General features: G+C 38.7%; 2 protein-coding genes and 1 long non-coding RNA gene across 3 annotated transcripts; 2 read left to right on the top strand and 1 right to left on the bottom strand.

Annotated features, from left to right (window-relative positions):
• The first annotated feature begins 619 nt into the window (after positions 1–619).
• TSG101 (tumor susceptibility 101) lies at positions 620–7,534 on the top strand. The gene is made up of 4 exons (XM_010711104.3): positions 620–738; positions 4,473–4,675; positions 5,944–6,183; positions 7,203–7,534. Exons 2-4 carry the CDS (start codon positions 4,556–4,558, stop codon positions 7,290–7,292), a joined length of 450 nt encoding a protein of 149 aa, XP_010709406.2. The 5' UTR covers positions 620–738; positions 4,473–4,555; the 3' UTR covers positions 7,293–7,534.
• LOC109367684 lies at positions 1,873–3,547 on the top strand. The gene is made up of 2 exons (XR_002114997.2): positions 1,873–2,063; positions 2,382–3,547. It is a non-coding gene; the product is annotated as an uncharacterized LOC109367684 (long non-coding RNA).
• A 462-nt stretch (positions 7,535–7,996) lies between the features above and the next one.
• LOC104911018 (L-lactate dehydrogenase A chain) lies at positions 7,997–9,621 on the bottom strand. Its single transcript, XM_010711068.3, has 3 exons — positions 9,482–9,621; positions 8,970–9,093; positions 7,997–8,788 (listed from the first exon to the last, which is right to left on the bottom strand). Exons 1-3 carry the CDS (start codon positions 9,538–9,540, stop codon positions 8,624–8,626), a joined length of 348 nt encoding a protein of 115 aa, XP_010709370.1. The 5' UTR covers positions 9,541–9,621; the 3' UTR covers positions 7,997–8,623.
• Between the last annotated feature and the right edge of the window lie 774 nt (positions 9,622–10,395).

Here is a 10,395-nt window from a genome sequence, read left to right as displayed (position 1 = left end):
TGTTTTCTAGTTTGTTACCCTTTTTTTTAATTTATTTTTAGTATGGACATCCTGATGTCCTGATTCTGTTAGGATAGTATGAGGAGTTGCTGTAGTACATAACACCTTGGTATTGAAAAGCAAAGAAACTGTAAGCACTGGGAGCATGCTTTAAGGAGTGAAAAAGAGAGATCGTGCCACGTTCTTGTGGCAAACATTTTCTTCTAAGTACACCTATTTAAAGTGCTCATAGTGTGTTCTGCATGCAGCAGAACTCTTTTACTTGAAGCAGTTCAATCAAAGTCTCCTGTGAAATTTTTGTATAATGTTAAAAATTGTTAGGATTGAATGTTTTTGTCAGACCGTAGTTAAAACAATTTGGTTTGGGTTTTAGGAGGGCAGTTTAGATATTGAAGGGCAGCCTGTTGAGAATTTGGAATGATCTACGTGCTTGACCAGCAAATAATTAGGTAGGGCTTCAGTTAAAATGATATCATCTTATCTTATATTAGAACCACAAGTTGTGAAAGATGTTAATGTGGGCAGGAAAAGAGTGTAATTCAGCCTGTAGTTTAAACGTGATATGAATAAATATTTAATATGGTGACATGGATCAAGTTTTACTAGTAATTAAGTAACTTCAGCCTGTATTTCTTTGTCAAAACAGCTTCCCGAACTACCCTTATCCAGCTGGTGTTCCATTCCCACCCACCACAAATGTTCCATACTATCCTTCTCAGCCCCCTGTGACTACTGTTGGTGAGTAACTATTTCATCAAAGCAAAGTTTCCCACTGTAATTGATACATAAAGAGCAACAGTGAGAAAAAGAATTTATTGTTCTTAAATCCAGCCTTCCAAAATATTTTTTTTTTTTTTATTTTTTTTAAATGGGGAAGAAGATGTTACTCAGAAGAAGACACTTCTTACGTTCTTTGCTTTGTATTTTTCTCACTCAGGAACCTATAAAATTCCTGTCTGCTCTATGAATATGTTGAAAAACAGTGTATATAAGCAACCGAAGGGTTTTTTTCCCCTCACCCTTAAACTATAGGTGACTTTTGATTGTCTGTACTGCTTTTTGTTTGTTGTCCTGCTTTTTAAAATGCTTTTGTCTTCACTTAATTGTCTATGGGACTTGCTTTATTTACTTGTTATTTATAACTTATTTATTTTGAAAGTCCTGAAGCTGAGATTTTCAATGCATATTTGGTAGGCCTTTTACCTAAGTCTATTGTTTTCTGCCTCTTTGCTGTTGCTCCTTGTTTTACTTCCTTCTTACCTCCTGTCAGCAGTGAAATCAAGAATATTGATTCATATTTTCCCAATCTGCTGCTCAGTCATCCTGTGCTAGCAAAATGCACTAGCATTGTTTCTGGGGTGGCCAGCAGGGACAGGGAGGTGATTGTCCCCCTCTGCTTTGCTCTTGTGAGGCCCCATCTGGAGTACTGTGTCCAGGTCTGGAGCCCCCAGTACAGGAAAGACAGGGAGCTGTTGGAGAGGGTCCAGAGGAGGGCCACAGAGATGGTCAGGGGACTGGAGCACCTTCCTATGAAGACAGGCTGAGGGAGCTGGGCTTGTTCAGCCTGGAGAAAAGAAGACTGTGGGGTGACCTCATTGCAGCCTTTCAGTACCTAAAGGGAGCCTACAAAACAGGAGGGGAGTCAACTCTTTGAAAGGGTTGATAACTGCAGGACAAGGGGAAATGGTTTTAAGTTGAGGGAGGGGAGATTTAGGTTGGATGTCAGGGGGAAGTTCTTTACAGAGAGAGTGGTGAGGTGCTGGAACAGGCTGCCCACAGAGGTTGTGGATGCCCCATCCCTGGAGGTGTTCAAGGCCAGGTTGGATGGGGCCCTGGGCAGCCTGGTCTGGTATTAAATGGGGAGGTTGGTGGCCCTGCATGTGGCAGGGGGGTTGCAGATTCGTGATCCTTGAGGTCCCTTCCAACCCTGGCCATTCTGTGATTCTGCTCTGTCTCATTTCTAGTACGGATATGTGTAATGGATAGAGAACCACTGGGTATCCTTTACTTGGAAGGTGGTGCATAACTTTGCAATTGGACAGTCCTTTTGAAACAGTTGCATGGTAAGGACGAAGATAGTTGTGTCTTTTTTCAGAATCTCAGGTGTTTATAATCTCTTGCTCTGTAATTTAAAAGAGTATCCACAGGTTTGTAATTTCATGTGTGAACTCCCAGTTATTTAAATATGCTCTTCCCTCTTGAAGCTTTAGTTCACCTTGGGCGCAAAGCAAGCTCACAGATTGGCAAAGGAAGGTGAATGCTTTAGTTTTATTCTTAACAATACTTGAGGAATTGTTGTGTTACAGAATGTGGAAACTACAAGAAATGATCATTCTTATTTTTTGTGCCTGATCCCATCCTTCATGTTCACGTTCTTTGAGACTTGTGTATTACAGAAGTGTTCTCTGGAAGTTGTTTCAGCTGTCGTTTCCACTCTGGCATGAATTGTGGCTACCACATAATCTACACGAAAGCCAAGTATTGCTCACTGTTGTGGCGTCGTTGGGTCCTTGAGGATTGATTGTCCATGCTGGCTCTTATTGTCAGACATGCAGAAAAGTGTTGGGAACCTTTTTAGGGAACGTTGGCTTTCCACAATGTCTCTCTCTGAAAACAGATCCTGTTTTGCTTTTGTGTAGTAAAGAGTTAATTTAAAATACATGTCATGTTTCGTTTATTTTCTTCCTTCTCATTCTCAGGGAAGATGAAGAGGGCTGGAGTATATGCCAGGTATTACAGAATACTTCAGAAGTCCTGTGTTAGGTCACCTGGTACCATGCTGTAATGCCAGATTTTGTAGTAGCGATTTAACACGAGACAGATTGACTAGATGCAGCTAAGATGCAGCACGTGCATGACTGTGGTTTATCCCACACCAGATGAAATGTGGAGATGTCTCTATAGTCATCCAGTGTATTTACAGTAAACTTATTTTCCTTGAAACTGAAATGTTTCTTTCCTATTCATATTTTTTTTTTCCACTGTTGTTGGACTATGGTTTACCATGCTAGTTTATTGGGAGCTTACAGGGAGCTACAACTTGAAAAGCTGTATATATGGTGCTGGAGTGTTTCCTTCAGTGAGCTTATTTTGAGTTGGACAAAAATACTCAGACTTGCTTCATTTTTTTAAATTATTTTTTCAAATAGTTTCTTTTTTTCCTCATTCAGTTCAGTTGTGTGCCACTAATGATCTAATTCAGATACGAGTCTGCTTCTCTAAGGTCAGTTCTGAAACCAGACTCTGCCTGGTAAAGGTTAAGGGTTTCAGTGCTCTCTGGATTTACTGGCTCTCTGCCATAAAGTCTTCCCCAAGCTGCACTAATTATGGAAGTGGCAGAAAATGCTAAGGGTTCATGCTCTTTAGGAAGATATATAAAATCTAACTGATGATCCATGTGCAAAGACCTTTTTCTTGTCTGTCGACACTTACACGTGAACTTTAATCATTAGTTGTGTTGTGACTTTTTTTCTGTCCTGCTTTAATGTTGAAGTGAACTTTGCATAAAATATCCAAGAGTGAAAGAGACCAGGGGGGACAAAAAAAATAGAATTGATTGCTGGTTCTGGCATAACAGAGAATAATTCATTGGATAAATTAAACAGTAGCTGAAATCATGCTAATGCTGTTCTTAAAGTGAAATCAGACCTTTTTGTTTGGATTAGGAAGATGTATGTTTACAGTTGGCTGCCGTACAGTTACAGTGCTAAACTGTGAATGAACTCTTTGTCCCTCATGGTTTAAGGCTGGCTTGATTTAAGTTTTACTTGTCAGTGCACAAAATGCTGTTCTTTACTCTTTTCCAGAAGAAGTAGTGGTGCTAAATTCTCGAGTTTGTATGTGTGGTACTGTTTGACAGCTTCTGTTGCTGATTCTGGTACTTGACCAAATGCTAAAAATGGCCATGTTGACTGGCAGTGGGTTGAACTGCTTAAGCCAGAGCTGTAGAACAGGTCAACTCTTGTGCCATTTGCATTTTCACAAGCCTATCTTTGCCGTAGTTTATTTATTCAGTCTCTTTTTTCTCAGTAGTAGCTTGTTTTAGCTTTTAAAAGTTACACACGTGCTGGTACAATTTGTGTGTAAGAAGTAGTAATGTTAGTAATTGTCAGCATCTGATGCTTTCTTAATTTTAGAAGAAATTGATGGTTAGTAAGCATAATGCACATTTTCTCATAGTAACTCTTGTCAATTGCATAGATTTATTTTCCCAAATACATGGCTTTATGTAAGTTTTGTGTGCTAGAAAGCATACAGAATAAATTAAAAGGCATAGGGAAAAGAGATGGATTTATGCAGTCTTGTTCTGTTCAGCAGTGGAGATCCAAAAAATTCCTTGGATGTTATAAGGATTCTCTGAGGTGTGCGGTCTTGCTGAAGTTTTGTGTACACCACTCTTTCCAAACTGGCTTTGTATTGAAGCTGGTGCAGAATTGAGAGTTAATTGTGTGCTGGTGAATTTTCTTGCACAGGACCCAGCAGAGATGGAACTATCAGTGAAGACACCATTAGAGCCTCCCTTATTTCAGCAGTCAGTGATAAACTGAGATGGCGGATGAAAGAAGAAATGGATCGTGCTCAAGCTGAACTCAATGCCTTGAAGCGCACAGAAGAAGACCTGAAGAAAGGACACCAGAAACTGGAAGAGATGGTAACTCGTCTGGATCAAGAAGTGGTAAGCTGAGTTGAAACGCCGATCTGTATCAGCATGAGAGTGTATTGCTTTTAAGGTGTCTATTTTCTTTCCAAATTGAGGTGCTTGTGTTTAGACAGACGGAAGATGGAAATCCCAGTGATCCTAAGATGCATTGTCTTGTGTCTTAGAAATGTTATTGTTAGTAGCAGAGGAACAGCATCAGTGCTTTTTTCCTCCAGATAATAAGTGGTATAGGAGTACTTATTCACTTTGTCAGTTTCTAGCTAGTAGTGTGTGACAGTAGTGCTGGAGAACATTTCAGTGTCATAGTGCAGACACACTGATTTTAGTCACAGCTTCCTTCGTAACTACAGGTTTTTTCCAAACAAGAGTCTTTCCTACTCCTCGTGCTCAGAAATGGCTGCAGAGTTTTTTTCACGAAGGCCTAACTTCTACTTCCTGTGTCTGCTCCTTGCATTACTGCTTGGGGTAAGATTTTGGGACTGATGACCAGTTTCTGAAACAATCAGCTTAATGTTCAAATTCTGTGTTGTTTTTTTTTTAAAGTGACTATTGGCAATTATGAATGAGGAACAGAGAACAGGAAATAACATTGTGTCGTGTAAATTCGTGATGTGACCACAGTAAATGCAGTGTGTAACTGGGGAAAAGAAGGACATAATAGAACTGTTGACATGTGACAAAAAGGCAAGAATGTACGAGCTGCCTTCCATAGAAGACATGACTAAATTAGTTAGGACTTCTTTATGGCTTGGAGTAGTATGTGGAAAAGAATCTTTTCCAGTTTGTTAGCTGTGGTTGTGGAAGACACAAAGAAGCAAATTTGAAAACAAGTGCTTCTCATACAGATGCAGTTGAACTGTAGTTACTGTTGGTAGTAAAACCAGGATGTTTTGTTTGTTTCTAGTCAATACGATTTGGTTTGTGTGATCTGCCATCAGCAGAATTGACTAGGAACTTTGCTTTTATTACTCCAGTTAGTTTAAACCATCGTTCTTCCTTACGTAATATCTTCAAAATACTCAGACTGGTAGCATGTCTTCTCTAAAATTGTAAATGGTAATAGATTGGCATTATAATCTAAGAGAGCATTTACTTTGTCGATGGTAGAATCTCAAATCTGTAAGTTGCTACCTCGTTCTTTTACAAAAGTTGTGATGAAGGTGAATATAGAAGTAAAAAATCAAGTAGTGTTTCTAAAACTCTTCATACTTTTAAAGTCATCTTGACAGAAGCAGATATTCAGCTCTTGAGAGTTAAGAAATAAACATCTTAAATGTTTTTAGGCTGAAGTTGACAAGAACATTGAACTTCTCAAAAAGAAGGATGAGGAGCTCAGTTCTGCCTTGGAGAAAATGGAAAGTCAATCAGAAAATAACGACATAGATGAAGTTATCATTCCTACGGCACCACTTTACAAGCAGATCCTGAACTTATATGCAGAGGAAAATGCAATTGAAGACACCATCTTTTATCTTGGGGAAGCACTGAGGCGTGGAGTGATAGATCTAGATGTCTTTTTAAAGGTAGGCTTCTTGAGATATTTTTAATATGTGCACTTTAAATGTGTGTAAGTACTTTGGATTTTTTTTTTGTATTAATGATGTCCTCACTGAAGAAGTACAGTAAGTACATATAGGTTGAAACACAAGTCTGAAAAGAAGAACATCAGGATTAGGATGGGCTAATTTAAAAGCATTATAGATATATAGAGGTTATTCACTGTTAGTGTCAGTATACACTTTCCTTTGGTCTGGGCTACTGATTGTGGAGAAACCAATTTTAAAGGTGACTAGAGAACTGTCAGCTTTCCACTTGCAGTCTCTTGATGCCATTCTTGCAGCAGGCAATGGAGTGTTAGGCTCAAAGAAGAAAAAGAAGAGCTGTTCTTGAGAAGCCCTCACATTTTGTGCCTTTATTAGAGAACTTACTCCTTTTCTTTGTTTTTCTTAATGCTTAGAGTTTTCTTTCATATCTATTTCTATTTTGAACTTAAGACCGCTGAACATGGAGACTAGAACTTCATAAAATGTCCTAGTAACTACTGTAGCCATTGGATCTGAAAAGATTAGTGTGTGGAAGTGTACCACTCTAACTTGGTCCCCTGGCCAAGAGTGGTAACAAGAGTTGCAGTCAGGTCCTTTTCTAACAGGTGAGATTCCACCACATTACCACCTCAGCTTTGCTTTAAACATTCAGTGGACAGTGTCCTAAGTAGAGACATACTTTGTTCTTATGTATCTTGCTAATTCTGTTTAGCTTCTATTAAAAGAAATGATACTATGGGAATTGTATTTGTCTTTCGTTCACCTTAGAATACGTATGACTTCTGTGATAGGAATGTGAGGATCTGATTATTAAAATTATGAGAATACACTATAGTGATTGTATATGGTGGCAAGTCATTCTGAGCCAAGAAAAAGCCGTTTAATGAACCAACACATTTAATATTCTCCAAAACAGACATCTCAGTTGGCTTTCAAAACTTGGATTGCTATACAGTTAACATTTTTATCAGCCATCTCTTCTTATTATTTCTTTGCAGCATGTACGTCTTCTGTCTCGCAAGCAGTTCCAGCTGAGAGCATTAATGCAGAAAGCAAGGAAGACTGCTGGACTCAGTGATCTCTACTAAACTCTCAGACTTTAACTGGGAAGTTGGATTTACTTGTGAAGCAGCCATTTTCTTGATCTTTCTCTTAATCAGTAGGTGCCCAGAATAAGTTATTGCATCATTCAACTGTAAAATATTTTGAATCAATAATATATTTTCTTTTTGGTAAATACTAGCTTTTATTAATGCACTTTCTATTTCCTGTAATCTTTGTGCTGGTGGACTTAAGCTGAATAAAACTTGTTGCATATTTTCTTCCTCTATAGAATTGTGTTGAATGCATTTTCTTTACAAACAACCCTAGCTCACGTGGCATCAGCTTAACCATTCTTTCATTTTACTTATGATAGCTGGAAGATGTGCCAGTGTCCTGATTGTGAGAATAATTCACAGTTAGAGTTTGTAACTGAACTTCCTTATGACAGATGAAAGCTGGAAACCTCAAAAACTCAAGACACTGCTGTTCGATGTAGCTGCTGACACCAATGATTGTTTTCCTGAGAACCATTGCTAAGCTTACTTTTGTCTTGCCTTGGTGTACCATCAGGTTATGGCCACTGTGGAGTGTATCATACAGTACCTTAGAAGCCTTAATGTTTTTTTTTTTTTCCTAAAAAAGAATGCTAGGAAAAACAAAGACCTCTGCATTTGTTGATGTACTGCCCCCAAGGCCAAGAACACGATGGACCAGAATGCTCTACCAAAGAAGACTCAGGAGGCTGAAATACATTTCATGGTTTATTTGGTGTTGGAGCTGGTACTACAGGTCACTGTCTTGTTGCATATATAAACTTTAACCTTTTCTTTAAATGTGCTTTGGAGACAAATTTACAACTAGTCTGATACAGTACACAAAAATAAGTTCCTCTAAAAAAAAGGTATACACAAGTTCCAAAGAAGTGTTAGGAAAATATTTGGACCTACCAACAGTGAAATATTTAAGCTATTCACCTGGCAGAGAAGGTTTGTCAATTAGTTCGACAATCCTGTGACTGCAAGAAAATAGTCTTTGGTTTCACGTTGTGTTAGTTAGCTGGTTAGTTATTGTTCTGGGCTAATGTTTAAACAACGTGAGGAAAAGGCAGTGCTGCTTTGAATGCTGGATTGATGTCACATCACTTCACTGTACAATACTAGGTGGCTGGAGCTATGGCTAAGAATAAGTGTCTGAGAACAGGGAAAACCCTAGAATAGTTTCCTAATTGCCATCTTTAGGAAACTCATTTGTTCAGATTTTAGTTTGTGTTCTAGTTGGAATACATACACCAAAGTATTTGACCTACTTGGAAAGTGCAACATTAAGACAAACCACTAAACCGTTAAACTGCAAATAGTGAACTGCTTGGACAACTTTAGAACTGTAGTTCTTTCTGAATTCCCCAGAGTGTATCTGCGCTCTTCTTTATTTTCTCCTCTTCATCGGGTTTGAGGATCATCTTCACTACATCAGTGATGCCACTGCTGCCCAGTACACAAGGAACACTTAGGAAGACATCATCTTTTATTCCATGCAAACCCTGAAAAGTAGGTAAGGGTAATCAGGCTAGGATTTGTACACATCTATTTTATAAAGTATTCTGATGTGGAAAATTCAAGTAAGCTTAATAGAAGTTAGAATGTTGTCACTGTTCCTTGGGATTCTTAAGTTTTTAGTTCTCAGTTAAAACAAAGAAAAGTCAGCAAGAAGGAGCTGCTCACCTTAACAGCTGTAGAGATTGGGTGCACTCTTCTTAAGTTCTTCATAATAGTTTCAGCTAGATCTGCCACGGAAAGGCCAATAGCCCATGATGTGTACCCCTTCAGTTTGATGACCTCATAGGCACTGCAGAGTGAAAGTTAAAAAACAAGTAGCATCAATGAAAGTAATTGACAGCTGTAGGAAAGGCTTTTGATCCCTTAAACAATTTGGAGACAGCGGAAATTTGACTGATAGCTGACAGGATTGAAATGCACTGTTTGTACTTCACACCGTGCCCCTCACTAACACTAGAAACTTGGAAGTTAAAACATTTTCTTTACTTAAAGCTCGCTAACCATGAAAAGTTAACTCTGCCAAATCTACGTTACTCCTTAAAACACTGCAGTTGTATTATTTCTACATTTTTGATCTTCATTTTGGGCCACTTACTAAATCAGAAATCAGTAATGCAGTTCAGAGAGGTTTTTCTTCAACACGAGATCATACGATGGAGAACTAAAAGTGGTATTACCTGTCCACCACCTGCTTGTGAATCTCCTTCCAGTGCTCCTTGTCTGCATCAGTTCCCATGTCTGGATGAAGAGCCTTCAAGGAGACACCGGCAACATTCACTCCGCTCCAGACAGGCACTGAGTTGCAGAGAGATTAGATTACCTCACAAAGTAAAGAATCTTCCCAACCGAAAAGACAAGAGTTTAATTCTCAAATTAACAGTTAAGGTAGGAGCTACCTGGATTAGTTTGTGACACATCACAGATTTGGACTTGATTCCAAAAATAGTATGAAATATGAGACCAATTGAAGTTGTAGGGTAAGAACCCCACGACTCACAACACCTCTCATGATACATGTTGCAGGATTTGAATGTACTTTTATGAAAGCAAAACATCTAAGCAATATATGAACTAGAAATGGCAATAATTCCATACTTTGCAACAGTTCCTCAAAATAAAAATGGATTCCAAATGCACTCGATTGGGTGTCAGGAAGCAGACAGTGCTGCTCTGCTGTTGCTAGAGAAGTGCAGACTAAGTGAGAAGAGTATTGTTCTTTCTCTTGTTCTCATCTAGACTTGACTCCACACTTCCATTCTTAGATATGGCTGTTGAAGTAATCAAATGATGCCAGTGAAGACAACTGAGTGATTCCCGCTAGATATAGTGGCGATCTCTGGGAGTCTCTTGCAGACTTCAGTATGCTTTTTAGAGAGTTATGAGAACAACTTGCCTAGACATTTTTAGTCTCCTTAGGTTACAGTAATGACCTTTTCTAAGCAGAGTAACTCAGGTCAAATATAGATCATCTAGGGTTACTCTGTTGCTGTAGAAGACTTAAAAGTAGGACTTGCATTCTTAAGTTCCTGCAGTGCATAAGTTTCTGAGCAGCATTCCTGTGCAGCCCTTGAAGATTATGTTTCTTAAAAAA

Source organism: Meleagris gallopavo, chromosome 5, assembly GCF_000146605.3.
Source record: "Meleagris gallopavo isolate NT-WF06-2002-E0010 breed Aviagen turkey brand Nicholas breeding stock chromosome 5, Turkey_5.1, whole genome shotgun sequence".
In the NCBI taxonomy this organism is placed as follows: Eukaryota; Metazoa; Chordata; class Aves; order Galliformes; family Phasianidae; genus Meleagris; species Meleagris gallopavo.
The sequence above is the reverse complement of the archived record's forward strand: the minus strand, read 5'-3'. Positions and strand labels throughout refer to the sequence as shown.